At 31.0% G+C, this 26,339-nt stretch overlaps 1 protein-coding gene across 1 annotated transcript in view; it reads right to left on the minus strand.

The window, feature by feature from the left end:
- Positions 1-374: 374 nt before the first annotated feature.
- Positions 375-26,339, minus strand: part of LOC134680630 (argininosuccinate lyase-like) — a 43,055-nt gene continuing 17,090 nt past the window's right edge. The window contains exons 10-17 of the mRNA XM_063539750.1: positions 9,958-10,020; positions 9,444-9,558; positions 8,613-8,697; positions 7,979-8,038; positions 6,082-6,165; positions 3,456-3,536; positions 2,627-2,733; positions 375-1,701 (exon numbers count right to left, since the gene is read on the minus strand). Coding sequence (XP_063395820.1) covers positions 1,557-1,701; positions 2,627-2,733; positions 3,456-3,536; positions 6,082-6,165; positions 7,979-8,038; positions 8,613-8,697; positions 9,444-9,558; positions 9,958-10,020 — 740 coding nt within the window. The 3' untranslated portion in view covers positions 375-1,556. The remainder of the gene's footprint in view (positions 1,702-2,626; positions 2,734-3,455; positions 3,537-6,081; positions 6,166-7,978; positions 8,039-8,612; positions 8,698-9,443; positions 9,559-9,957; positions 10,021-26,339) is intronic.

Consider the following 26,339-nt stretch of genomic DNA (forward strand, 5'->3'; position numbering starts at 1 on the left):
AGTGTACGCCCGGGGCTTTTGATGTAAACGTAGCTACGCGCATGTAGATACTTTTTGTCTTGTTGATTATATTGAAAAATAATAAAATATTGGTAAACAGGGAGAAAGTGTCTGACAGATCAAAGCAAACCTCCTACGGGTCAAACTGCCATCAAAATATAAAACCATTCTGTTCTGTAGTACTTGGAAATAATTTTTGGACAGAGAAAAGGGGAATGTGATATAATAATCATACAAGAAATAAGAACCTTTGGTAAAAGTAATAAATCAATAGTATTGAATACTTTTTTATTAGATAAAAAAAGAAGCAAAAAGCACAAAAAATACAGTAACAACAAAAAATAATAACACTAAAAAAAATTCTGTATAATAACAAAGAGAGAAAACAAGGACAAAATGTATGACTTAATTTTACAAATTATAAAAGCAGAAAAAAAAAGGGAAAACATTATTTCATAAAATATCAACATAATTAAAATAAAAAAATATCTCTGTATTATAACAAAAACAACACAACAAAAATGCAAAAAGACATAAAAAAAAAATCCAACCACATCTAAAATTTATATAAAATGAAATGCTTTCACAAACCGAAATTTAAACAATAATACTATCTATTTTTATGTAAAATGAATAATTCTAATAATCACATTATCAAATTCACAACAATCAAATGAGACAATAATACCAAGATATTATAAATGTTATTGAATATGAAAGTTTAACCGTAAATTTAAAAGAAAATTACAGATAATAGCACCATTAGATATTTCCTTAACCTGTTTTCGTTATAAATACCCTTTAGTGTGTGCAAAAAACAATGCAATAATGTTAATGGATTCTTAAGTAGACTACAAAACCTAAACTGTAAATTGAAAATTTTTCACAAGCTGCTTAGTTTCTCCGATTTTACAATTAAGGAACAATGAATGGGCTAAGTGACTTATTTTTCAAACAATTTTGGCTCACTGCACTATAACTGAAAATTAAAAAAAGAAATGCATATACCTCTTATCTAAAGCAGGGTTGTTATATAAGATCCGACATTAGGCTGTATTGTAGAAAGACTGTGAATTGTTATATCAGATGACCCTTGTTGGAAGAGTGTCATGCTCTATGCATGGGATAGTAATCTTTAAAGAGTCTGAGGTTAATTTAAACAGATGTTTTTCAGGGTAAAGTTTGGGCCACTAGGCAACAAAATATTTTTCCATTTGGGACTCTTAATTTCCTGCTAGTGGGCTAATAATTTTATAAATAGGAGTTAAAGGAATCATTGACAATATAAAACATTTACTAATAAATACAGGTAAAACAAAACATGAATGTTTAGCAGATCATTTTAAACTTCATAGATAAGAGAAGACACACAACAAATATGCTCTAAAATAAATAAATTTCACAAATCTAGAATAAAATATGTGCAGCGTTTCAAAATTCAAGTGATGTTTTGTAAATCAATTTAATACTGATTCCATATCTTCCCATCCTTTGTCTCCAGCAAAAGTGTTTATGTTTCTTTGGAACATACTACTTCTCCTAGCTCTAACCAGTGTTTAAACTGCTTTCTCTTTCAGGAACAGTTGTATATTATTGATTTGTTGTAGAACACTACTCCTTCCAGTACCACCATAAACAGAATACTGATCCACAGAGTTTTCATAGTTCCATACTTCTAATATATCATCCTCGAACTTCTCACTGAAATAACGAAAATGTTAAAACGTTAAACAAAAAATAACTTTTGAAAAGGACCGGTGTCATATGGTATTTTAAACCACATGGTAAATATCTTTTTTAGCATGTAAAATACATACAAACTACTTATTGGAGTATTATTACTATGTTAAACAGTTAGAATAGCTCGATATTTTTCAAATTAGAGGTCTTTCGTAGGGGGTTCAAAATACCATGGTTGAGTAAAATTTTCAAAATATTGTTAAAAACATACAAACTACTTATATGTTGGAGTATTATTACTACATGTATGTTTAATAACAAGTAAGAATAGCTACACTTTTTCAAATTAGAAGTCTATAATAGAAAGCACGATTGTGAATTTTCCAATAGATATAATAATGAAGACCAGCAGACTTTCTTCAAGGACCACTAGGGGAAAAAGGTTTAAAGAACCCAGCAAAAAGATGCTCTTTAAAATAACCTACATGTAACTGATACTGTTCATGGAATCATATATACTGAATTCCAATACATTGATTTATGAACTTTTTTTTTTTTTATACATGTATTTTGTGGATTCATTATTATTCACAAAATATCATTTTTCATGAATTTTGTTGAAAAATTAAAACCACAAATTTGGATGTTAAATTACAATTATCTATTTAAGGAATGACTGTAATACTTTTTTTGTCTATGAAGAAATACATACTTACATACCAAATCATATCTTCATATAAATGAAAGGTTTCATCAATCCATGAATAATTGGTACCCATGAACATTGATGAAAATTCTACACAGAATGTCCCTACGGAAATGGCAAAACCTCAAAAAAGCTCAAACACATCAAACAAATGGATAACACCTTCCATATTCCTGACTTGATATAGGCATTTCCTTGTGAAGAGTATAAAGAGGATCTACAGCATAAATAGATATGTACCTGACAGTTTTATAATCTTCCAGAGTTAGTTCTGACAGCAGACATTGCTTTTTCTCAGCTAATGCCACACACGATCCTGATTGTCCATGAGCTTCTCTAAATGGGATCTAAAAATTATTAATAAAATTATAATTTATTCAAAATTTAATAAATCTGATGCTGCTAAGTCATGATGACCTCTGTTTTTTGAAGTATGGATAAATATTGAAGTTACTTAAATTGAAGTTGATGAAAATTAAACAGACATAAATGTCTGGTGCTAACAAAAAGAAAACTGTGCGCTTTCAAGATTTACTTGAAATAAAATAATGATGTGATTCAGGTATGTCAGGATGATCCGATCAACTTAAAAGTTTTGACCCTTGTATAATCTTTTGCCTTCATATGGTTTTCTAATTGATTTTTTTTTGTTATTTACGCAGGGAAGTAGCTTGCAGCTCTAAATCATTTGAGTTATAACTATTGAACCTTTCATCAAATCTTCTTCAAATTCGAATATGTTGTTTCTCATGACAAATAGGAGATTAAGTTTTTTAAGACAATTTTCATGTTTGCCATTTTTGAATAATGGTCCACTCATCTTGTACAGGTGTATGGTGCCTGTTTGTTTATGTAATGTCACTAATAAATAAAGATAAGCCACTGTTTGTAGTCATTATGAAGGCCTCTTGCTGATATTTATCATAGCATAGACTAATTATATCAGGGATCACCACTTTATTTCATTACAGATACTATCTATTACAGTTACATTTATAGAAGTAAATGAAACCCTTGGAATAACAGATAAGCTGATAGTTCTAAAAAATAAATTGTGTGAAAACCTTACCCCTTTTCTGACAAGATAATAAGCTATATCTGTAGCCAACATATCAGGGCTCAAAGCTGCCTTCATTTTTTCTTTGTCAATCTAGAAAAAAACAAAGTTTTTTGATTGAGTTAAGTCTGCTAATTGATATTTTATCGTATGTTTTTATATGTTGTGATGTTATGCTATTGTTTCAGAAAAAGGGAGAAGGTTTGGGCCCATTAAAACGTTTAATCCCGCTGCAAATGTTTGCACCTGTCCTAAGTCAGGAATCTGATGTACAGTAGTTGTCGTTTGTCTATGTAATATATACGTGTTTCTCGTTTCTCGTTTTGTTTATATAGATTAGACCGTTGGTTTTCCCGTTTGAATGGTTTTACACTAGTAATTTTGGGGCCCTTTATAGCTTGTTGTTCGGTGTGAGCCAAGGCTCCGTGTTGAAGGCCGTACTTTAACCTATAATGGTTTAATTTTTAAATTGTTATTTGGATGGAGAGTTGTCTCATTGGCACTCACACCACATCTTCCTATATCTATATAAAGTATTGTAAATTTACTGTTATGTTACACAGCATGTTGTGTGACATGTTGATCCGTATGGTCTAAATCTATTGTTTAATATCAACATTATCAACCCCCCATAATATTTCTGTACAAAGAAATTTCCCTGAAATATCTTTAGAAATAGAAAAGTTGAATTTTGATCCATGTTTCCCTAATGATACCCCAGATTTCATAATTTGGTTATCAGTAAGTTGATGATCAATAAATTTGAAAACTATTGCACAGTAAAACTTTTCCTAATAAACCCTGACGACAATTTTCAAAAAGATCATGCATGTAGTTCCCTAAAAAATATGACAAAATGTTCCATACATGACCAATAAGTAAGTAATTGGTAAACAGGAAATTAAAGAATGATGAATATATAACCACACTGTAAGTAAGTTACTGTTCCATGAAAACATACAAAACTAAGGGAAGTAATTGGAAAACAGGAAATTAAAGAATGATGAATATATAACCACACTGTAAGTAAGTTACTGTTCCATGAAAACATAGACAGAACCAAGGGAAGTAATTGGTAAACAGGAAATTAAAGAATGATGAATATATAACCACACTGTAAGTAAGTAACTGTTCCATGAAAACATAGACAGAACCAAGGGAAGTAATTGGAAAACAGGAAATTAAAGAATGATGAATATATAACCACACTGTAAGTAAGTTACTGTTCCATGAAAACATAGACAGAACCAAGGGAAGTAATTGGTAAACAGGAAATTAAAGAATGATGAATATATAACCACACTGTAAGTAAGTTACTGTTCCATGAAAACATAGACAGAACCAAGGGAAGTAATTGGTAAACAGGAAATTAAAGAATGATGAATATATAACCACACTGTAAGTAAGTTACTGTTCCATGAAAACATACAAAACCAAGGGAAGTAATTGGAAAACAGGAAATTAAAGAATGATGAATATATGACCACACTGTAAGTAAGTTACTGTTCCATGAAAACATACAAAACCAAGGGAAGTAATTGGAAAACAGGAAATTAAAGAATGATGAATATATGACCACACTGTAAGTAAGTTACTGTTCCATGAAAACATAAAGAACCAAGGGAAGTAATTAAAAACAGGAAATTAAAGAATGATGAATATATGACCACACTGTAAGTAAATTACTGTTCCATGAAAACATACAGAACCAAGGGAAGGAACTCTGTAAAGTAATAGGGGGTTGATTTTCTTGTGGAAGTGTAACAGAAGTTCTAAATTGACCCCTATGTAGCTACTCTATTATCCAAGTGCTTTCCATGGTTATAAAAAAGATGTGGTATGATTGCCAATGAGACAACTATCCACAAAAGACCAAAATGACACAAGACATTACCAACTATAGGTCACCATACTGCCTTCAACAATGAGAAAAGCCCATACCGCATAGTCATCAATAAAAGTCCCAATGTAAAACAATTCAAATGAGAAAACTAACGCTCTTATTTATGTAAAAAAATGAATGAAAAACAAATATGTAACATATAAACAAATGACAACCACTGAATTTACAGGCTCTTGACTTGGGACAGGCACATACATAACAAGAATGTGTCCATAGTACATGGATGCCCCACTCGCACTATCATTTTACATGTTCACTGGACCGTGAAATTGGGGTCAATACTTTAATTTGGCATTAAAATAGAAAGATCATATCATAGGGAACATGTGTACTAAGTTTCAAGTTGATTGGACTTCAACTTCATCAAAAACAACCTTGACCAAAAACTTTAACCTGAGCTTCACACTATCTTTTTCTTTGTTCAGTGGACCATAAAATTGGGGTCAATACTTTAATTTGACATTAAAATTAGAAAGATCATATCATAGGGAACATGTGTACTAAGTTTCAAATTGATTAGACTTCAACTTCATCAAAAACTACCTGGACCAAAAACTTTAACCTGAAGCGGGACGAACGAACGGACGAACTAACCGAGGCACAGACCAGAAAACATAATGCCCCTCTACTATCGTAGGTAGGGCATAAAAAATGTGGCGGGGTTAAACATGTTAGCGGGATCCCAACCCTACCATGTATATTTGAATGAAACAGCCCTAATAATATTCAAATTACCTTTAATGTTGACATGACACCAGTAGCCACTTGTAGTATTCCTGTTAGAGTGTCAAACACATCAAACATGGCTTCTTTATCCTCCTGAAAAGGGAGATAACTCATTTATATCATGGTTACAAGGGCTTTCAAGTTTTATTTAAAAAAATAAACCTATTTGTTAGCTATGTATCAGACTTAACAATCAAATGAATATTCCTTATTCCAGCTGAAATTTGTACATATTTATTTTTAAAAAAATGTAGAATACAACTAATAAAAAAAATTGTGTTCAGCAAGCTTAGTTATTTCATGTATGACCTTAATATATATTGAAATATTTTTTTTTTAATTTGGTAAATGTTATGGGTCTGACTAATCTTTCAACAGGGACTAAACTTAACTGTTTTTCTCTAGGGGCCAGCTGGGCCCCTAAGATATTTTTTTCAGGGGCCCGCTTAAAATTGTAGGAGCTCACTAATCTTTATACTAAAATAAAACAAAACTGAAAATTACTTAGTATATACTTACTAACAGTGTTCCAGCTTAAATCTCAGGGCAGAAGGGTTCTTGTTTTCTGAAAGGGCACTTTAGCGCAATAACCGGGATTGTAAGGATACTTTGTATAAATTACCTTGAATATAGGCTCAGCTGGAGAACATTAGTTGTATTTAATCCTTATTCAGAAATTAATATGTTCTTGATGTTGGTTCCAGTCAGATTTTTTTTTATATCAAATTATCATACCATGAAGCAAAGCAAATCATTTTGATGTTTATGTTAACAAACTTGTACATTTGTTAAGTGCTCCAACGTAAGGAGGATCATTCATACAAGAAGTAAAACAGAAAGTAGTCTTCATATAATGTTCAAATACAAACTTCTGTGATTCTTCTTTAAATGTATGTTCATGGTATGAAACATAACAGTTTTTCTAATGAAGCCTTATTGTGAAATCCTACTTGTAGTCTTGAAATGTTTTCTCTGGTAACCATTATAATATTTGAATTATTGCCACCAGAAATGTATCATAAGATTTGACAATATTTATTTTAGGTTGTTTCCTATCAAAATTATCTCCCTTCAAATTTTCAACTTCCTGTTGACCTTTAGACAATATGGCTCTTTCTTTGAACATTAAATATTATCTCAATCCAAGCCATCCTCTAATAGTGTTGATCAAAATATATTTTTCAATAAGTTTTTAATGAAGATTGGATATCAAACTAGATATTGGGATTTTTATTTACGAGATTTTAAATTTCGTTTTTTATTAAATATTTCTGTAAAAAGCGATTCAGGGACAAGTTACAGTCTAACACAGGCTTGTAATGACTCACAGGACAATAAAAAAACATCCCTTTCACGATGCTTATTGAACAGTAAAATAGAAAACACTGTTCAATAATGAAATTATCGTAGAAAATTTAGCAGAACTAAGAAAACATGCGGAAAGAAGACGTATATATATGCAACATCGTGACTCCGGATTGAAAACATAGCTATTCGACTGGGTTCAGTTATTAGAAATAACCTACTGGTTTTCGGAAATACTCTATATTTCTATATCGCTTTGATAAGACAAACAGGTTTCCTTTTGGGAACAGTCTTTGTTAATATCGCAGGGGAAAGGGTACAAATGGGATTTACTTCATTTCTGGGCGACCATGATGACTAAATATATTCGCCCAGCCGAAAATCTGGTCGCCTCGGGCACCCGGGCGAGCGTTAAGTTTAGTCCCTGTTTCAATATACCTATTCAATCTATTATTAACTTTTATAGACTTCTAACATTTCAGCTCTTTACATATTGCATAGAAATCTATCTTTTGTTAAAGACTATGTTACTGTTTAGATGTCTCCTGTTTAGTTGGGTTGCGATGGATACACACAAACCTCTCTTTTTATGCATTCTAACCTGTAAATCCTTGTTGTAAGTGCTAGGAACTCCTTTCAATGTCATCATAAAACCTGTACACTGTAAGTATATCAATCACATGTAATCATTAAGTATGAAACTTAACGAAAAAACAGAAACTGCAAACATTGACTACCGGTATATGCACTAACTTATTAAATGAATGTAATGGAGAATAGCTGCTAATAAGACTGGGTCTCATTAGGGCCTAAGCATGATGCATGTTTGCCAATTTTTGTAAGCGTGACACATGAAAGTCAAATTTTTGTGCCTTAAAAGGACATGGGAATTTACAAAAAAAATAGAATTGCTTACGTAGAGGATAAGAGGATACAGGAATCTGACATAACAGAAAGCAGGATCCAAGACCTGAACCCCCCACCCCAACCCCCAATGAGACCCCTCTAGAGTACATGTAGTGCTGAATCTGATTTGAGTAGAAATAATATCTAATGTTATATGGTTATTGATAGTTTTACAAAATTTCCAGTCAATCTGAGAAAAAGCTTGGAAATGTCACTAGATGTCATGCTATAACCTTCTCATATATGGATATATGGTACAGACACTTATTCTTTTGTTCAAAATACTGTAAGTTGACCTCTAACTGTCTGTTTCCTTATAGATTACTTACTCTGCCATACATATGACCAGCTTTTCCACGGATTAATTCCAAACTATCAGCATTCTTTTTCTGGGGCATAAGACTACTACCAGTGCTGAAAATAGATGAAATATTTATAAATACTCAATACAAATATTGTTTTAACCTTGAGTATATTCTATCTTAAAAATATTTATTTTATAAAATTATGACCAATTTAGAGTATAAATCAGGTTTCAGTGACAGGGATGCATAAACAGCATGATATAAAGAAAATTTTTAAGATAAGAAATATATTATAGGTCACAACAACCAGGAACAGAACCTATGGTGCACTGTAAATGGCCTATTATAAAAATTAAGCATATATATGATAAAAGGTAGAGGGTCTGAACCATTGTTTTTAGGTATTCAACAACTGATTAAATTGGCCGTTTCAGAATCTAAAGCATCATGGGTAATTTCATTGTTCGTACCCCAAAATAAAAATAACATCACTTCATTGGTTAAATTTCCATTGTTTAGGACATTTTGGTGTTTACTTTTGAAAATGTTACCCAGGATGCATTAGATTCTGAAACGGCGAATTGGAGATGGGTATTGACCCCAAAGGCCAAACCATGCACTGAAAAGCCATGGGAAACAAGAATATGTAAGATTTTTGGGTAGACATGCAAATTTTCCTGTATCAATTCAATTCTTAAATATATAGGTCCCAAATAAATGGTATGTTACACATGGTCTTGTCAGATACACACATTAAATCAAGTAGCAAGTCTATACCAAAGGATACATATAAATTTATGATACCACGGGCAAAATTATATCAAAGGTTGCCCTATGTCGGAAGTTATAGATTACCTGTAAGCATCAGACAGCTGTACATAACTAAACTCTTTAGTACTATAGAGAATCAAATCTTCTGCCCATCTACTAAGGTGAACACTTAACAATGAACCCCAGAACAGAAACTCAGCTGAAAAAAATACAATGTGATGTTAAGTATATTTCAGAAATGTTGAAGAATGAAACCTTAGTGAATATTTTCTTAAGGAAGTTTTAAAACACCATGCTCATTTTATGTCAAATTTGCAGCAGTGAAAACTTTTTCCTGAATGATCAAAAATGTTCAGAAATACTTTTTGTGAAAGAATTACAACTAAATTTCATATAAAGGTATAAAATGCTATCCCAAAATACAATTTATTACCAGGTTTGAATAGTTTTAACTTTATGTAGAGAAAAGAACCTCATTTTGGCTTTCATACACAACAACTAACCAGTCTCTATACTTAAATATCATTTTTTTATGACAAAACAAACATATAAATCAAAGTCTCTATAAGTGCTGTAAATTTGTAAAGGAAATACTAACCAACAAAGTCTCTGTCGCTAACTGCATCCATACTGTTTCCTGAAACTTCTTTAAAGTCAAGTTCTGTAAAAATATTCAATAAGTGCTGTCACTTTTTTCATTGTATTTATTCAATCATCAGATTTCATGGAAGACAATAGTAAACCAAAGAGAAATACTGATAGAATATTATCATTTGATTTAACCTTATAGGGTAGCAATATTTGTCAATTTCAGGATTAATCAATATTACAAACTTTGATATAAAACAAAACTAATATTGTCCACAGATTTGAATGTGAAAAGAAAAAAAAATCTATTCAAAACCAAAAGAACAAATTGCATATAATCCAACAACCCAGACTATCAATCAAGGTAATTAAAGTGTAATGATGGTCACTTTGTTTACTTGTCTATTTTATCTATTTGGGGAAATTGGTTAACTTTAGAATTACTTATAGTTCCGTAACTCTTTCTCCCGAGACTGGCCATGTAAATAATTCTTGTCGGAACTTCCTGCTTCTTGCACGGCCGGTGTCATATGGTATTTTGAACCCCCTAAAAATTGAACCCGGGGTCAAAATACCATGCGGTAAAATGACCCCGGGGTCATTATACCGCATGGTATTTTGACCCCGGGGTCATTTTTCACATATGGTATTTTGAACCCCCCTGTGGTATATTGAACCCCCCTGTTTTTAAGAAATAGTATTGCAGATAATTTAATTTACAATTTATTGGCTATTATTTTTTTTTATTAGAGGTTATGAGTAGGGGGTTCAATATACCGCAGGGGGGTCAAAATACCATGGCTATATAAAATTTTGCAAAATATCTTTTCCAGTATGCCAAATACATATAAACTACTTATTGGAGTATTATAACTATGTGAAGGAGTTAGAATAGCTTGGATTTTTGAAATTCAAGGTCTATAGTAGGGGGTTCAATATACCGCAGGGGGGTCAAATTACCATGGCTAATTAAAATTTTCAAAATATCTTTTCCAGCATGTTGAATACATACAAATTTCAATTTGGAGTGTTATTACTATGTTAAGGAGTTAGAATAGCTTGAATTTTTGAGATTCAAGGTCTATGGTAGGGGGTTCAATATACCGCAGGGGGGTCAAAATACCATGGCTAAGTAAAATTTTCAAAAATATCTTTTCCAGTATGTTAAATACATACAAACTACTTGTAGGAGTATTATAACTATGTTAAGGAGTTTGAATAGCTAGAATTTTTGAAATTTAAGGTCTATAGTAGGGGGTTCAATATACCACAGGGGGGTCAAAATACCATGGAATTTTTTTTTTTCAAAACATTTTTTCTAGCATTTTAAATACATACAAACTACTTATTGAAGTATTATAACTATGTATAGGAGTTAGAATTGCAAGAATTTTTGAAATTTAAAGTCTATGGTAGGGGGTTCAATATACCGCAGGGGGGTCAAAATACCATGGCTAAGTAAAATTTTCAAAATATCTTTTCCAGTATGTTAAATACATACAAACTACTTGCATGAATATTATAACTATGTTAAGGAGTTTGAATAGCTAGAATTTTTTGAAATTTAAGGTCTACAGTAGGGGGTTCAATATACCGCAGGGGGGTCAATATACCATGGAAATTATTTTTTTTCAAAACATTTTTTCCAGGATGTTAAATGCATACAAACTACTTATTGAAGTATTATTACTAAGTTAAGGAGTTAGAAGAGCTAGAATTTTTGAATATTAAGGTCTAGGGTAGGGGGTTCAATATACTGCAGGGGGGTCAAAATACCATGGAATTTTTTTTTTTTCTTACATCTTTTCCAGAATTTTAAATACATACAAACTACTTATTGGAGTATTATTACTATGTTAAGGAGTAAGAATTGCAAGAATTTTTGAAATTGAAGGTCTATGGTAGGGGGTTCAATATACCGCAGGGGGGTCAAAATACCATGGCAAAGTAAAATTTTCAAAATACCTTTTCCAGTATGTTAAATACATACAAACTACTTGTAGGAGTATTATAACTATGTTAAGGAGTTTGAATAGCTAGAACTTTTGAATATTAAGGTCTATAGTAGGGGTTCAAATATACCACAGGGGGTCAAAATACCATGGAAATTATTTTTTTTCAAAACATTTTTTCCAGGATGTTAAATGCATACAAACTACTTATTGAAGTATTACTACTAAGTTAAGGAGTTAGAATAGCTAGAATTTTTGAATATTAAGGTCTAGGGTAGGGGGTTCAATATACGACAGGGGGGTCAAAATACCATGGAATTTTTTTTTTTTCTTACATTTTTTCCAGGATGTTAAATGCATACAAACTACTTATTGAAGTATTATTACTAAGTTAAGGAGTTAGAACAGCTAGAATTTTTGAATATTAAGGTATAGGGTAGGGGGTTCAATATACCGCAGGGGGGTCAAAATACCATGGAATTTTTTTTTTTTTCTTACATCCATTCCAGAATTTTAAATACATACAAACTACTTATTGGAGTATTATTACTATGTTAAGGAGTAAAAATTGCAAGAATTTTTGAAATTGAAGGTCTATGGTAGGGGGTTCAATATACCGCAGGGGGATCAAAATACCATGGCTAAGTAAAATTTTCAAAATATCTTTTCCAGTATGTTAAATACATACAAACTACTTGTAGGAGTATTATAACTATGTAAAGGGGTTTCAATAGCTAGAATTTTTGAAATTTAAGGTCTATAGTAGGGTTTCAAATATACCACAGGGGGGTCAAAATACCATGGAAATTATTTTTTTTCAAAACATTTTTTCCAGGATGTTAAATGCATACAAACTACTTATTGAAGTATTATTACTAAGTTAAGGAGTTAGAATAGCTAGAATTTTTGAATATTAAGGTCTAGGGTAGGGGGTTAAAAATACCGCAGGGGGGTCAAAATACCATGGATTTTTTTTTTTTCTTACATCTTTTCCAGAATTTTAAATACATACAAACTACTTATTGGAGTATTATTACTATGTTAAGGAGTAAAAATTTCAAGAATTTTTGAAATTGAAGGTCTATGGTAGGGGGTTCAATATACCGCAGGGGGTCAAAATACCATGGAATTTTATTATTTTTCTAACATCTTTTCCAGCATTTTAAATACATACAAACTACTTATTGGAGTATTATTACTATTTTAAGGAGTAAGAATTGCAAGAATTTTTGAAATTAAAGGTCTATGGTAGGGGGTTCAATATACCGCAGGGGGGGGGGGGGTCAAAATACCATGGCAAAGTAAAATTTTCAAAATATCTTTTCCAGTACTAGTATGTTAAATACATACAAACTACTTGTAGGAGTATTATAACTATGTTAAGGAGTTTGAATAGCTAGAACTTTTGAATATTAAGGTCTATAGTAGGGGTTCAAATATACCACAGGGGGTCAAAATACCATGGAAATTTTTTTTTTTCAAAACATTTTTTCCAGGATGTTAAATGCATACAAACTACTTATTGAAGTATTACTACTAAGTTAAGGAGTTAGAATAGCTAGAATTTTTGAATATTAAGGTCTAGGGTAGGGGGTTCAATATACGACAGGGGGGTCAAAATACCATGGAATTTTTTTTTTTTCTTACATTTTTTCCAGGATGTTAAATGCATACAAACTACTTATTGAAGTATTATTACTAAGTTAAGGAGTTAGAACAGCTAGAATTTTTGAATATTAAGGTATAGGGTAGGGGGTTCAATATACTGCAGGGGGGTCAAAATACCATGGATTTTTATTTTTTTTCTTACATCCATTCCAGAATTTTAAATACATACAAACTACTTATTGGAGTATTATTACTATGTTAAGGAGTAAAAATTGCAAGAATTTTTGAAATTGAAGGTCTATGGTAGGGGGTTCAATATACCGCAGGGGGATCAAAATACCATGGCTAAGTAAAATTTTCAAAATATCTTTTCCAGTATGTTAAATACATACAAACTACTTGTAGGAGTATTATAACTATGTTAAGGGGTTTCAATAGCTAGAATTTTTGAAATTTAAGGTCTATAGTAGGGTTTCAAATATACCACAGGGGGGTCAAAATACCATGGAAATTATTTTTTTTCAAAACATTTTTTCCAGGATGTTAAATGCATACAAACTACTTATTGAAGTATTATTACTAAGTTAAGGAGTTAGAATAGCTAGAATTTTTGAATATTAAGGTCTAGGGTAGGGGGTTAAAAATACCGCAGGGGGGTCAAAATACCATGGAATTTTTTTTTTTCTTAAAATCTTTTCCAGAATTTTAAATACATACAAACTACTTATTGGAGTATTATTACTATGTTAAGGAGTAAAAATTGCAAGAATTTTTGAAATTGAAGGTCTATGGTAGGGGGTTCAATATACCGCAGGGGGGTCAAAATACCATGGCTAAGTAAAATTTTCAAAATATCTTTTCCAGTATGTTAAATACATACAAACTACTTGTAGGAGTATTATAACTATGTTAAGGAGTTTGAATAGCAAGAATTTTTGAAATTTAAGGTCTATAGTAGGGGTTCAATATACGGCAGGGGGGTCAAAATACCATGGAAATTATTTTTTTTCAAAACATTTTTTCCAGCATTTTAAATACATACAAACTACTTATTTGAGTATTATAACTATGCTAAGGAGTTTGAATAGCTAGAATTTTTGAAATTTAAGGTCTATGGTAGGGGGTTCAATATACCCCAGGGGGGTCAAAATACCATGACAAAGTAAAATTTTCAGAATATCTTTTCCAGTATGTTAAATACATACAAAATACTTGTAGGAGTATTATAACTAGGTTAAGGAGTTTGAATAGCTAGAATTTTGAAATTTAAGGTCTATAGTAGGGTTTCATTATACATATAACGCTGGGGGGTCAAAATACCATGGAAATTATTTTTTTACAAAAACATTTTTTCCAGCATTTTAAATACATACAAAATACTTGATGGAGTATTATAACTAAGTTAAGGAGTTAGAAGAGCTAGAATTTTTGAATATTAAGGTCTAGGGTAGGGGGTTCAATATACTGCAGGGGGGTCAAAATACCATGGAATTTTTTTTTTTCTTACATCTTTTCCAGAATTTTAAATACATACAAACTACTTATTGGAGTATTATTACTATGTTAAGGAGTAAGAATTGCAAGAATTTTTGAAATTGAAGGTCTATGGTAGGGGGTTCAATATACCGCAGGGGGGTCAAAATACCATGGCAAAGTAAAATTTTCACAATACCTTTTCCAGTATGTTAAATACATACAAACTACTTGTAGGAGTATTATAACTATGTTAAGGAGTTTGAATAGCTAGAACTTTTGAATATTAAGGTCTAAAGTAGGGGTTCAAATATACCACAGGGGGTCAAAATACCATGGAAATTATTTTTTTTCAAAACATTTTTTCCAGGATGTTAAATGCATACAAACTACTTATTGAAGTATTACTACTAAGTTAAGGAGTTAGAATAGCTAGAATTTTTGAATATTAAGGTCTAGGGTAGGGGGTTCAATATACGACAGGGGGGTCAAAATACCATGGAATTTTTTTTTTTTCTTACATTTTTTCCAGGATGTTAAATGCATACAAACTACTTATTGAAGTATTATTACTAAGTTAAGGAGTTAGAACAGCTAGAATTTTTGAATATTAAGGTATAGGGTAGGGGGTTCAATATACCGCAGGGGGGGTCAAAATACCATGGAATTTTTTTTTTTTTCTTACATCCATTCCAGAATTTTAAATACATACAAACTACTTATTGGAGTATTATTACTATGTTAAGGAGTAAAAATTGCAAGAATTTTTGAAATTGAAGGTCTATGGTAGGGGGTTCAATATACCGCAGGGGGATCAAAATACCATGGCTAAGTAAAATTTTCAAAATATCTTTTCCAGTATGTTAAATACATACAAACTACTTGTAGGAGTATTATAACTATGTAAAGGGGTTTCAATAGCTAGAATTTTTGAAATTTAAGGTCTATAGTAGGGTTTCAAATATACCACAGGGGGGTCAAAATACCATGGAAATTATTTTTTTTCAAAACATTTTTTCCAGGATGTTAAATGCATACAAACTACTTATTGAAGTATTATTACTAAGTTAAGGAGTTAGAATAGCTAGAATTTTTGAATATTAAGGTCTAGGGTAGGGGGTTAAAAATACCGCAGGGGGGTCAAAATACCATGGATTTTTTTTTTTTTCTTACATCTTTTCCAGAATTTTAAATACATACAAACTACTTATTGGAGTATTATAACTATGTTAAGGAGTAAAAATTTCAAGAATTTTTGAAATTGAAGGTCTATGGTAGGGGGTTCAATATACCGCAGGGGGTCAAAATACCATGGAATTTTATTATTTTTCTAACATCTTTTCCAGCATTTTAAATACATACAAACTACTTATTGGAGTATTATTACTATTTTAAGGAGTAAGAATTGCAAGAATTTTTGAAATTAAAGGTCTATGGTAGGGGGTTCAATATACCGCAGGGGGGGGGTCAAAATACCATGGCAAAGTAAAATTTTCAAAATATCTTTTCCAGTACTAGTATGTTAAATACATACAAACTACTTGTAGGAGTATTATAACTATGTTAAGGAGTTTGAATAGCTAGAACTTTTGAATATTAAGGTCTATAGTAGGGGTTCAAATATACCACAGGGGGTCAAAATACCATGGAAATTTTTTTTTTTCAAAACATTTTTTCCAGGATGTTAAATGCATACAAACTACTTATTGAAGTATTACTACTAAGTTAAGGAGTTAGAATAGCTAGAATTTTTGAATATTAAGGTCTAGGGTAGGGGGTTCAATATACGACAGGGGGGTCAAAATACCATGGAATTTTTTTTTTTTCTTACATTTTTTCCAGGATGTTAAATGCATACAAACTACTTATTGAAGTATTATTACTAAGTTAAGGAGTTAGAACAGCTAGAATTTTTGAATATTAAGGTATAGGGTAGGGGGTTCAATATACTGCAGGGGGGTCAAAATACCATGGATTTTTATTTTTTTTCTTACATCCATTCCAGAATTTTAAATACATACAAACTACTTATTGGAGTATTATTACTATGTTAAGGAGTAAAAATTGCAAGAATTTTTGAAATTGAAGGTCTATGGTAGGGGGTTCAATATACCGCAGGGGGATCAAAATACCATGGCTAAGTAAAATTTTCAAAATATCTTTTCCAGTATGTTAAATACATACAAACTACTTGTAGGAGTATTATAACTATGTTAAGGGGTTTCAATAGCTAGAATTTTTGAAATTTAAGGTCTATAGTAGGGTTTCAAATATACCACAGGGGGGTCAAAATACCATGGAAATTATTTTTTTTCAAAACATTTTTTCCAGGATGTTAAATGCATACAAACTACTTATTGAAGTATTATTACTAAGTTAAGGAGTTAGAATAGCTAGAATTTTTGAATATTAAGGTCTAGGGTAGGGGGTTAAAAATACCGCAGGGGGGTCAAAATACCATGGAATTTTTTTTTTTCTTACATCTTTTCCAGAATTTTAAATACATACAAACTACTTATTGGAGTATTATTACTATGTTAAGGAGTAAAAATTGCAAGAATTTTTGAAATTGAAGGTCTATGGTAGGGGGTTCAATATACCGCAGGGGGGTCAAAATACCATGGCTAAGTAAAATTTTCAAAATATCTTTTCCAGTATGTTAAATACATACAAACTACTTGTAGGAGTATTATAACTATGTTAAGGAGTTTGAATAGCAAGAATTTTTGAAATTTAAGGTCTATAGTAGGGGTTCAATATACGGCAGGGGGGTCAAAATACCATGGAAATTATTTTTTTTCAAAACATTTTTTCCAGCATTTTAAATACATACAAACTACTTATTTGAGTATTATAACTATGCTAAGGAGTTTGAATAGCTAGAATTTTTGAAATTTAAGGTCTATGGTAGGGGGTTCAATATACCCCAGGGGGGTCAAAATACCATGACAAAGTAAAATTTTCAGAATATCTTTTCCAGTATGTTAAATACATACAAAATACTTGTAGGAGTATTATAACTAGGTTAAGGAGTTTGAATAGCTAGAATTTTGAAATTTAAGGTCTATAGTAGGGTTTCATTATACATATAACGCTGGGGGGTCAAAATACCATGGAAATTATTTTTTTACAAAAACATTTTTTCCAGCATTTTAAATACATACAAAATACTTGATGGAGTATTATAACTAAGTTAAGGAGTTAGAAGAGCTAGAATTTTTGAATATTAAGGTCTAGGGTAGGGGGTTCAATATACTGCAGGGGGGTCAAAATACCATGGAATTTTTTTTTTTCTTACATCTTTTCCAGAATTTTAAATACATACAAACTACTTATTGGAGTATTATTACTATGTTAAGGAGTAAGAATTGCAAGAATTTTTGAAATTGAAGGTCTATGGTAGGGGGTTCAATATACCGCAGGGGGGTCAAAATACCATGGCAAAGTAAAATTTTCACAATACCTTTTCCAGTATGTTAAATACATACAAACTACTTGTAGGAGTATTATAACTATGTTAAGGAGTTTGAATAGCTAGAACTTTTGAATATTAAGGTCTATAGTAGGGGTTCAAATATACCACAGGGGGTCAAAATACCATGGAAATTATTTTTTTTCAAAACATTTTTTCCAGGATGTTAAATGCATACAAACTACTTATTGAAGTATTACTACTAAGTTAAGGAGTTAGAATAGCTAGAATTTTTGAATATTAAGGTCTAGGGTAGGGGGTTCAATATACGACAGGGGGGTCAAAATACCATGGAATTTTTTTTTTTTCTTACATTTTTTCCAGGATGTTAAATGCATACAAACTACTTATTGAAGTATTATTACTAAGTTAAGGAGTTAGAACAGCTAGAATTTTTGAATATTAAGGTATAGGGTAGGGGGTTCAATATACCGCAGGGGGGTCAAAATACCATGGAATTTTTTTTTTTTTCTTACATCCATTCCAGAATTTTAAATACATACAAACTACTTATTGGAGTATTATTACTATGTTAAGGAGTAAAAATTGCAAGAATTTTTGAAATTGAAGGTCTATGGTAGGGGGTTCAATATACCGCAGGGGGATCAAAATACCATGGCTAAGAAAAATTTTCAAAATATCTTTTCCAGTATGTTAAATACATACAAACTACTTGTAGGAGTATTATAACTATGTAAAGGGGTTTCAATAGCTAGAATTTTTGAAATTTAAGGTCTATAGTAGGGTTTCAAATATACCACAGGGGGGTCAAAATACCATGGAAATTATTTTTTTTCAAAACATTTTTTCCAGGATGTTAAATGCATACAAACTACTTATTGAAGTATTATTACTAAGTTAAGGAGTTAGAATAGCTAGAATTTTTGAATATTAAGGTCTAGGGTAGGGGGTTAAAAATACCGCAGGGGGTCAAAATACCATGGATTTTTTTTTTTTTCTTACATCTTTTCCAGAATTTTAAATACATACAAACTACTTATTGGAGTATTATAACTATGTTAAGGAGTAAAAATTTCAGGAATTTTTGAAATTGAAGGTCTATGGTAGGGGGTTCAATATACCGCAGGGGGTCAAAATACCATGGAATTTTATTATTTTTCTAACATCTTTTCCAGCATTTTAAATACATACAAACTACTTATTGGAGTATTATTACTATTTTAAGGAGTAAGAATTGCAAGAATTTTTGAAATTAAAGGTCTATGGTAGGGGGTTCAATATACCGCAGGGGGGGGGGGGTCAAAATACCATGGCAAAGTAAAATTTTCAAAATATCTTTTCCAGTACTAGTATGTTAAATACATACAAACTACTTGTAGGAGTATTATAACTATGTTAAGGAGTTTGAATAGCTAGAACTTTTGAATATTAAGGTCTATAGTAGGGGTTCAAATATACCACAGGGGGTCAAAATACCATGGAAATTATTTTTTTTCAAAACATTTTTTCCAGGATGTTAAATGCATACAAACTACTTATTGAAGTATTACTACTAAGTTAAGGAGTTAGAATAGCTAGAATTTTTGAATATTAAGGTCTAGGGTAGGGGGTTCAATATACGACAGGGGGGGTCAAAATACCATGGAATTTTTTTTTTTTCTTACATTTTTTCCAGGATGTTAAATGCATACAAACTACTTATTGAAGTATTATTACTAAGTTAAGGAGTTAGAACAGCTAGAATTTTTGAATATTAAGGTATAGGGTAGGGGGTTCAATATACTGCAGGGGGGTCAAAATACCATGGAATTTTTTTTTTTTTCTTACATCCATTCCAGAATTTTAAATACATACAAACTACTTATTGGAGTATTATTACTATGTTAAGGAGTAAAAATTGCAAGAATTTTTGAAATTGAAGGTCTATGGTAGGGGGTTCAATATACCGCAGGGGGATCAAAATACCATGGCTAAGTAAAATTTTCAAAATATCTTTTCCAGTATGTTAAATACATACAAACTACTTGTAGGAGTATTATAACTATGTTAAGGGGTTTCAATAGCTAGAATTTTTGAAATTTAAGGTCTATAGTAGGGTTTCAAATATACCACAGGGGGGTCAAAATACCATGGAAATTATTTTTTTTCAAAACATTTTTTCCAGGATGTTAAATGCATACAAACTACTAATTGAAGTATTATTACTAAGTTAAGGAGTTAGAATAGCTAGAATTTTTGAATATTAAGGTCTAGGGTAGGGGGTTAAAAATACCGCAGGGGGGTCAAAATACCATGGAATTTTTTTTTTTCTTAAAATCTTTTCCAGAATTTTAAATACATACAAACTACTTATTGGAGTATTATTACTATGTTAAGGAGTAAAAATTGCAAGAATTTTTGAAATTGAAGGTCTATGGTAGGGGGTTCAATATACCGCAGGGGGGTCAAAATACCATGGCTAAGTAAAATTTTCAAAATATCTTTTCCAGTATGTTAAATACATACAAACTACTTGTAGGAGTATTATAACTATGTTAAGGAGTTTGAATAGCAAGAATTTTTGAAATTTAAGGTCTATAGTAGGGGTTCAATATACGGCAGGGGGGTCAAAATACCATGGAAATTATTTTTTTTCAAAACATTTTTTCCAGCATTTTAAATACATACAAACTACTTATTTGAGTATTATAACTATGCTAAGGAGTTTGAATAGCTAGAATTTTTGAAATTTAAGGTCTATGGTAGGGGGTTCAATATACCCCAGGGGGGTCAAAATACCATGACAAAGTAAAATTTTCAGAATATCTTTTCCAGTATGTTAAATACATACAAAATACTTGTAGGAGTATTATAACTAGGTTAAGGAGTTTGAATAGCTAGAATTTTGAAATTTAAGGTCTATAGTAGGGTTTCATTATACATATAACGCTGGGGGGTCAAAATACCATGGAAATTATTTTTTTACAAAAACATTTTTTCCAGCATTTTAAATACATACAAAATACTTGATGGAGTATTATAACTAGGTTAAGGAGTTTGAATAGCTAGAATTTTTGAAATTTAAGGTCTATAGTAGGGGTTCAATATACCGCAGGGGGGTCAAAATACCATGGAAATTATTTTTTTTCAAAACATTTTTTCCAGCATTTTAAATACATACTAACTACTTATTTGAGTATTATAACTATGCTAAGGAGTTAGAATTGCAAGAATTTTTGAAAATTGAAGGTCTATGGTAGGGGGTTCAATATACCGCAGGGGGGTCAAAATACCATGGCTAAGTTAAATTTTCAAAATATCTTTTCCAGTATGTTAAACACATACAAACTACTTGTAGGAATATTATAACTATGTTAAGGAATAAGAATTGCAAGAATTTTTGAAATTTAAGGTCTATGGTAGGGGTTCAATATACCGCAGGGAGGTCAAAATACTATGGCTAAGTAAAATTTTCAAAATATCTTTTCCAGTATGTTAAATACATACAAACTACTTGTAGAAATATTACAACTTTGTAAAGGAGTTTGAATAGCTAGAAATTTTGAAATTTAAGGTCTATAGTAGGGGGTTCAATATACCGCAGGGGGGTCAAAATACCATGGAAATAAAAAAAATTCAAAACATTTTTTCCAGGATGTTAAATGCATACAAACTACTTATTGAAGTATTATAACTATGTTAAGGAATAAGAATTGCAAGAATTTTTGAAATTGAAGGTCTATGGTAGGGGGTTCAATATACCGCAGGGGGGTCAAAATACCATGGCAAAGTAAAATTTTCAGAATATCTTTTCCAGTATGTTAAATACATACAAACTACTTGTAGGAGTATTATAACTATGATAAGGAGTTTGAATAGCTAGAATTTTTGAAATTAAAGGTCTATAGTAGGGGTTCAATATACTGCAGGGGGGTCAAAATACCATGGAAATTATTTTTTTTCAAAACATTTTTTCCAGGATGTTAAATACATACAAACTACTTATTTGAGTATTACAACTATGTTAAGGAGTTAGAATTGCAAGAATTTTTGAAATTTAAAGTCTATGGTAGGGGGTTCAATATACCCATGGGGGGTCAAAATACCATGGCTAAGTAAAATTTTCAAAATATCTTTTCTAGTATGTTAAACACATACAAACTACTTGTAGGAATATTATAACTATGTTAAGGAATAAGAATTGCAAGAATTTTTAAAATTTAAGGTCTATGGTAGGGGTTCAATATACAGCAGGGAGGTCAAAATACCATGGCTAAGTAAAATTTTCAAAATATCTTTTCCAGTATGTTAAATACATACAAACTACTTGTAGAAATATTATAACTTTGTAAAGGAGTTTGAATAGCTAGAATTTTTGAAATTTAAGGTCTATAGTAGGGGATCAATATACCGCAGGGGGGTCAAAATACCATGGAAATAAAAAAAATTCAAAACATTTTTTCCAGGATGTTAAATGCATACAAACTACTTATTGAAGTATTATAACTATGTTAAGGAATAAGAATTGCAAGAATTTTTTAAATTGAAGGTCTATGGTAGGGGGTTCAATATACCGCAGGGAGGTCAAAATACCATGGCAAAGTAAAATTTTTAGAATATCTTTTCCAGTATGTTAAATACATACAAACTACTTGTAGGAGTATTATAACTATGTAAAGGAGTTTGAATAGCTAGAATTTTTGAAATTTAAGGTCTATAGTAGTGGTTCAATATACTGCAGGGGGGTCAAAATACCATGGAAATTATTTTTTTTCAAAACATTTTTTCCAGGATGTTAAATACATACAAACTACTTATTTGAGTATTACAACTATGTTAAGGAGTTAGAATTGCAAGAATTTTTGAAATTTAAAGTCTATGGTAGGGGGTTCAATATACCGCAGGAGGGTCAAAATACCATGGCAAAGTAAAATTTTCAGAATATCTTTTCCAGTATGTCAAATACATACAAAATACTTGTTGGAGTATTATAACTAGGTTAAGGAGTTTGAATAGCTAGAATTTTTGAAATTTAAGGTCTATAGTAGGGGTTCATTATACATATAACGCAGGGGGGTCAAAATACCATGGAAATTATTTTTTTTCAAAACATTTTTTCCAGCATTTTAAATACATACAAACTACTAATTGGAGTATTTGAACTATGTTAAGGAGTTAGAATTGCAAGATTTTTTTTAAATTGAAGGTCTATGGTAGGGGGTTCAATATACCGCAGGGGGGTCAAAATACCATGGCAAAGTAAAATTTTCAGAATATCTTTTCCAGTATGTTAAATACATACAAACTACTTGTAGGAGTATTATAACTATGTTAAGGAGTTTGAATAGCTAGAATTTTTGAAATTAAAGGTCTATAGTAGTGGTTCAATATACTGCAGGGGGGTCAAAATACCATGGAAATTATTTTTTTTCAAAACATTTTTTCCAGGATGTTAAATACATACAAACTACTTATTTGAGTATTACAACTATGTTAAGGAGTTAGAATTGCAAGAATTTTTGAAATTTAAAGTCTATGGTAGGGGGTTCAATATACCGCAGGGGGGTCAAAATACCATGGCAAAGTAAAATTTTCAGAATATCTTTTCCAGTATGTCAAATACATACAAAATACTTGTTGGAGTATTATAAATAGGTTAAGGAGTTTGAATAGCTAGAAGTTTTGAAATTTAAGGTCTATAGTAGGGGTTCATTATACATATAACGCAGGGGGGTCAAAATACCATGGAAATTATTTATTTTCAAAACATTTTTTCCAGCATTTTAAATACATACAAACTACTTATTGGAGTATTTGAACTATGTTAAGGAGTTAGAATTGCAAGAATTTTTGAAATTCAAGGTCTATGGTAGGGGTTCAATATACCGCAGAGGGGTTAAAATACCATGGCTAAGTAAAATTTTCAAAATATCTTTTCCAGTATGTTAAATACATACAAACTACTTGTAGGAATATTAAAACTATGTTAAGGAGTTTGAATTGCAAGAATTTTTTTAATTGAAGGTCTATGGTAGGGGTTTCAATATACCCCAGGGGGTCAAAATACCATAGCAAAGTAAAATTTTCTGAATATCTTTTCCAGGATGTTAAATGCATACAAACTACTTATTAAAGTTTTATAACTATGTTAAGGAATAAGAATTGCAAGAATTTTTGAAATTGAAGGTCTATGGTAGGGGGTTCAATATACCCCAGGGGGTCAAAATACCATAGCAAAGTAAAATTTTCTGAATATCTTTTCCAGTATGTTAAATACATACAAACTACTTGTAGGAGTATTATAACTAGGTTAAGGAGTTTGAATAGCTAGAATTTTTGAAATTTAAGGTCTATAGTAGTGGTTCAATATACTGCAGGGGGGTCAAAATACCATGGAAATTAATTTTTTTTCAAAACATTTTTTCCAGTATGTTAAATACATACACACTACTTGTAGGAGTATTATAACTAAGTTAAGGAGTTAGAATAGCTAGAATTTTTGAATATTAAGGTCTATGATAGGGGGTTAAATATACCGCAGGGGGTCAAAATACCATGGAAATTATTTATTTTCCTAATATCTTTTGATATTTTGATAATTTTACTTAGCCATGGTATTTTGACCCCCCTGCGGTATATTGAACCCCCTACCATAGACATTCAATTTCAAAAATTCCAGCTATTCTTAATCCTAAACATAGTAATAATACTCCAATAAGTAGTTTGTATGCATTTTACATGCTGGAAAAGATATTTTGAAGAACAAAAATTTCCATGGTATTTTGACCCCCCCTACCATAGTATATTTAACCCCCTTCTATAAACCTTGAATTTCAAAAACCCAAGCTATTCTAACTCCTTAACATAATTTTAATACTATGATAAGTAGTTTGTATGTATTTAACAAACTGGCAAAGATATTTTGAAAATTTTACTTAGCCATGGTATTTTGACCCCCCCCCCCCCCCCCCCCTACCATAGTATATTGAACCCCCTTCTATAGACCTTGATTTTCAAAAGTTCAAGCTATTCTAACTCCTTAACATAGTAATAATACCCCAATTTGTAGTTTGTATGTATTCAACATGCTGGAAAAGATGTTTTGAAAATTTTACTTAGCCATTGTATTTTGACCCCCTGCGGTATATTGAACCCCATTCTATAGACCTTGATTTTCAAAAATTCAAGCTATTCTAACTCCTTAACATAGTAATAATACTTCAATAAGTTGTTTGTATGTATTCAACATGCTGGAAAAGATATTTTGAAAATTTTACTTAGCCATGGTATTTTGACCCCCCTGCGGTATATTGAACCCCCTACCATAGACATTCAATTTCAAAAATTCCAGCTATTCTTAATCCTAAACATAGTAATAATACTCCAATAAGTAGTTTGTATGCATTTAACATGCTGGAAAAGATATTTTGAAGAACAAAAATTTCCATGGTATTTTGACCCCCCATACCATGGTATATTGAACCCCCTTCTATAGACCTTGAATTTCAAAGACCCAAGCTATTCTAACTCCTTAACATAATTTTAATACTCCGATAAGTAGTTTGTATGTATTTAACAAACTGGCAAAGATATTTTGAAAATTTTACTTAGCCATGGTATTTTGCCCCCCTGCCGTATATTGAACCCCCTTCTATAGACCTTGATTTTCAAAAATTCAAGCTATTCTAACTCCTTAACATAGTAACAATACTCCAATTTGTAGGATGCATGTATTCAACATGCTGGAAAAGATATTTTAAAATTTTTACTTTGCCATGGTATTTTGACCCCCTGTTGTATATTGAACCCCCTTCTATAGACCTTGATTTTCAAAAATTCAAGCTATTCTAACTCCTTAACATATTAATAATACTTCAATAAGTTGTTTGTATGTATATAACATGCTTGAAAAGATATTTTGAAAATTTTACTTAGCCATGGTATTTT

The sequence above is a fragment of the Mytilus trossulus genome, chromosome 8 (genome assembly GCF_036588685.1).
Source record: "Mytilus trossulus isolate FHL-02 chromosome 8, PNRI_Mtr1.1.1.hap1, whole genome shotgun sequence".
Taxonomy (NCBI): domain Eukaryota; kingdom Metazoa; phylum Mollusca; class Bivalvia; order Mytilida; family Mytilidae; genus Mytilus; species Mytilus trossulus.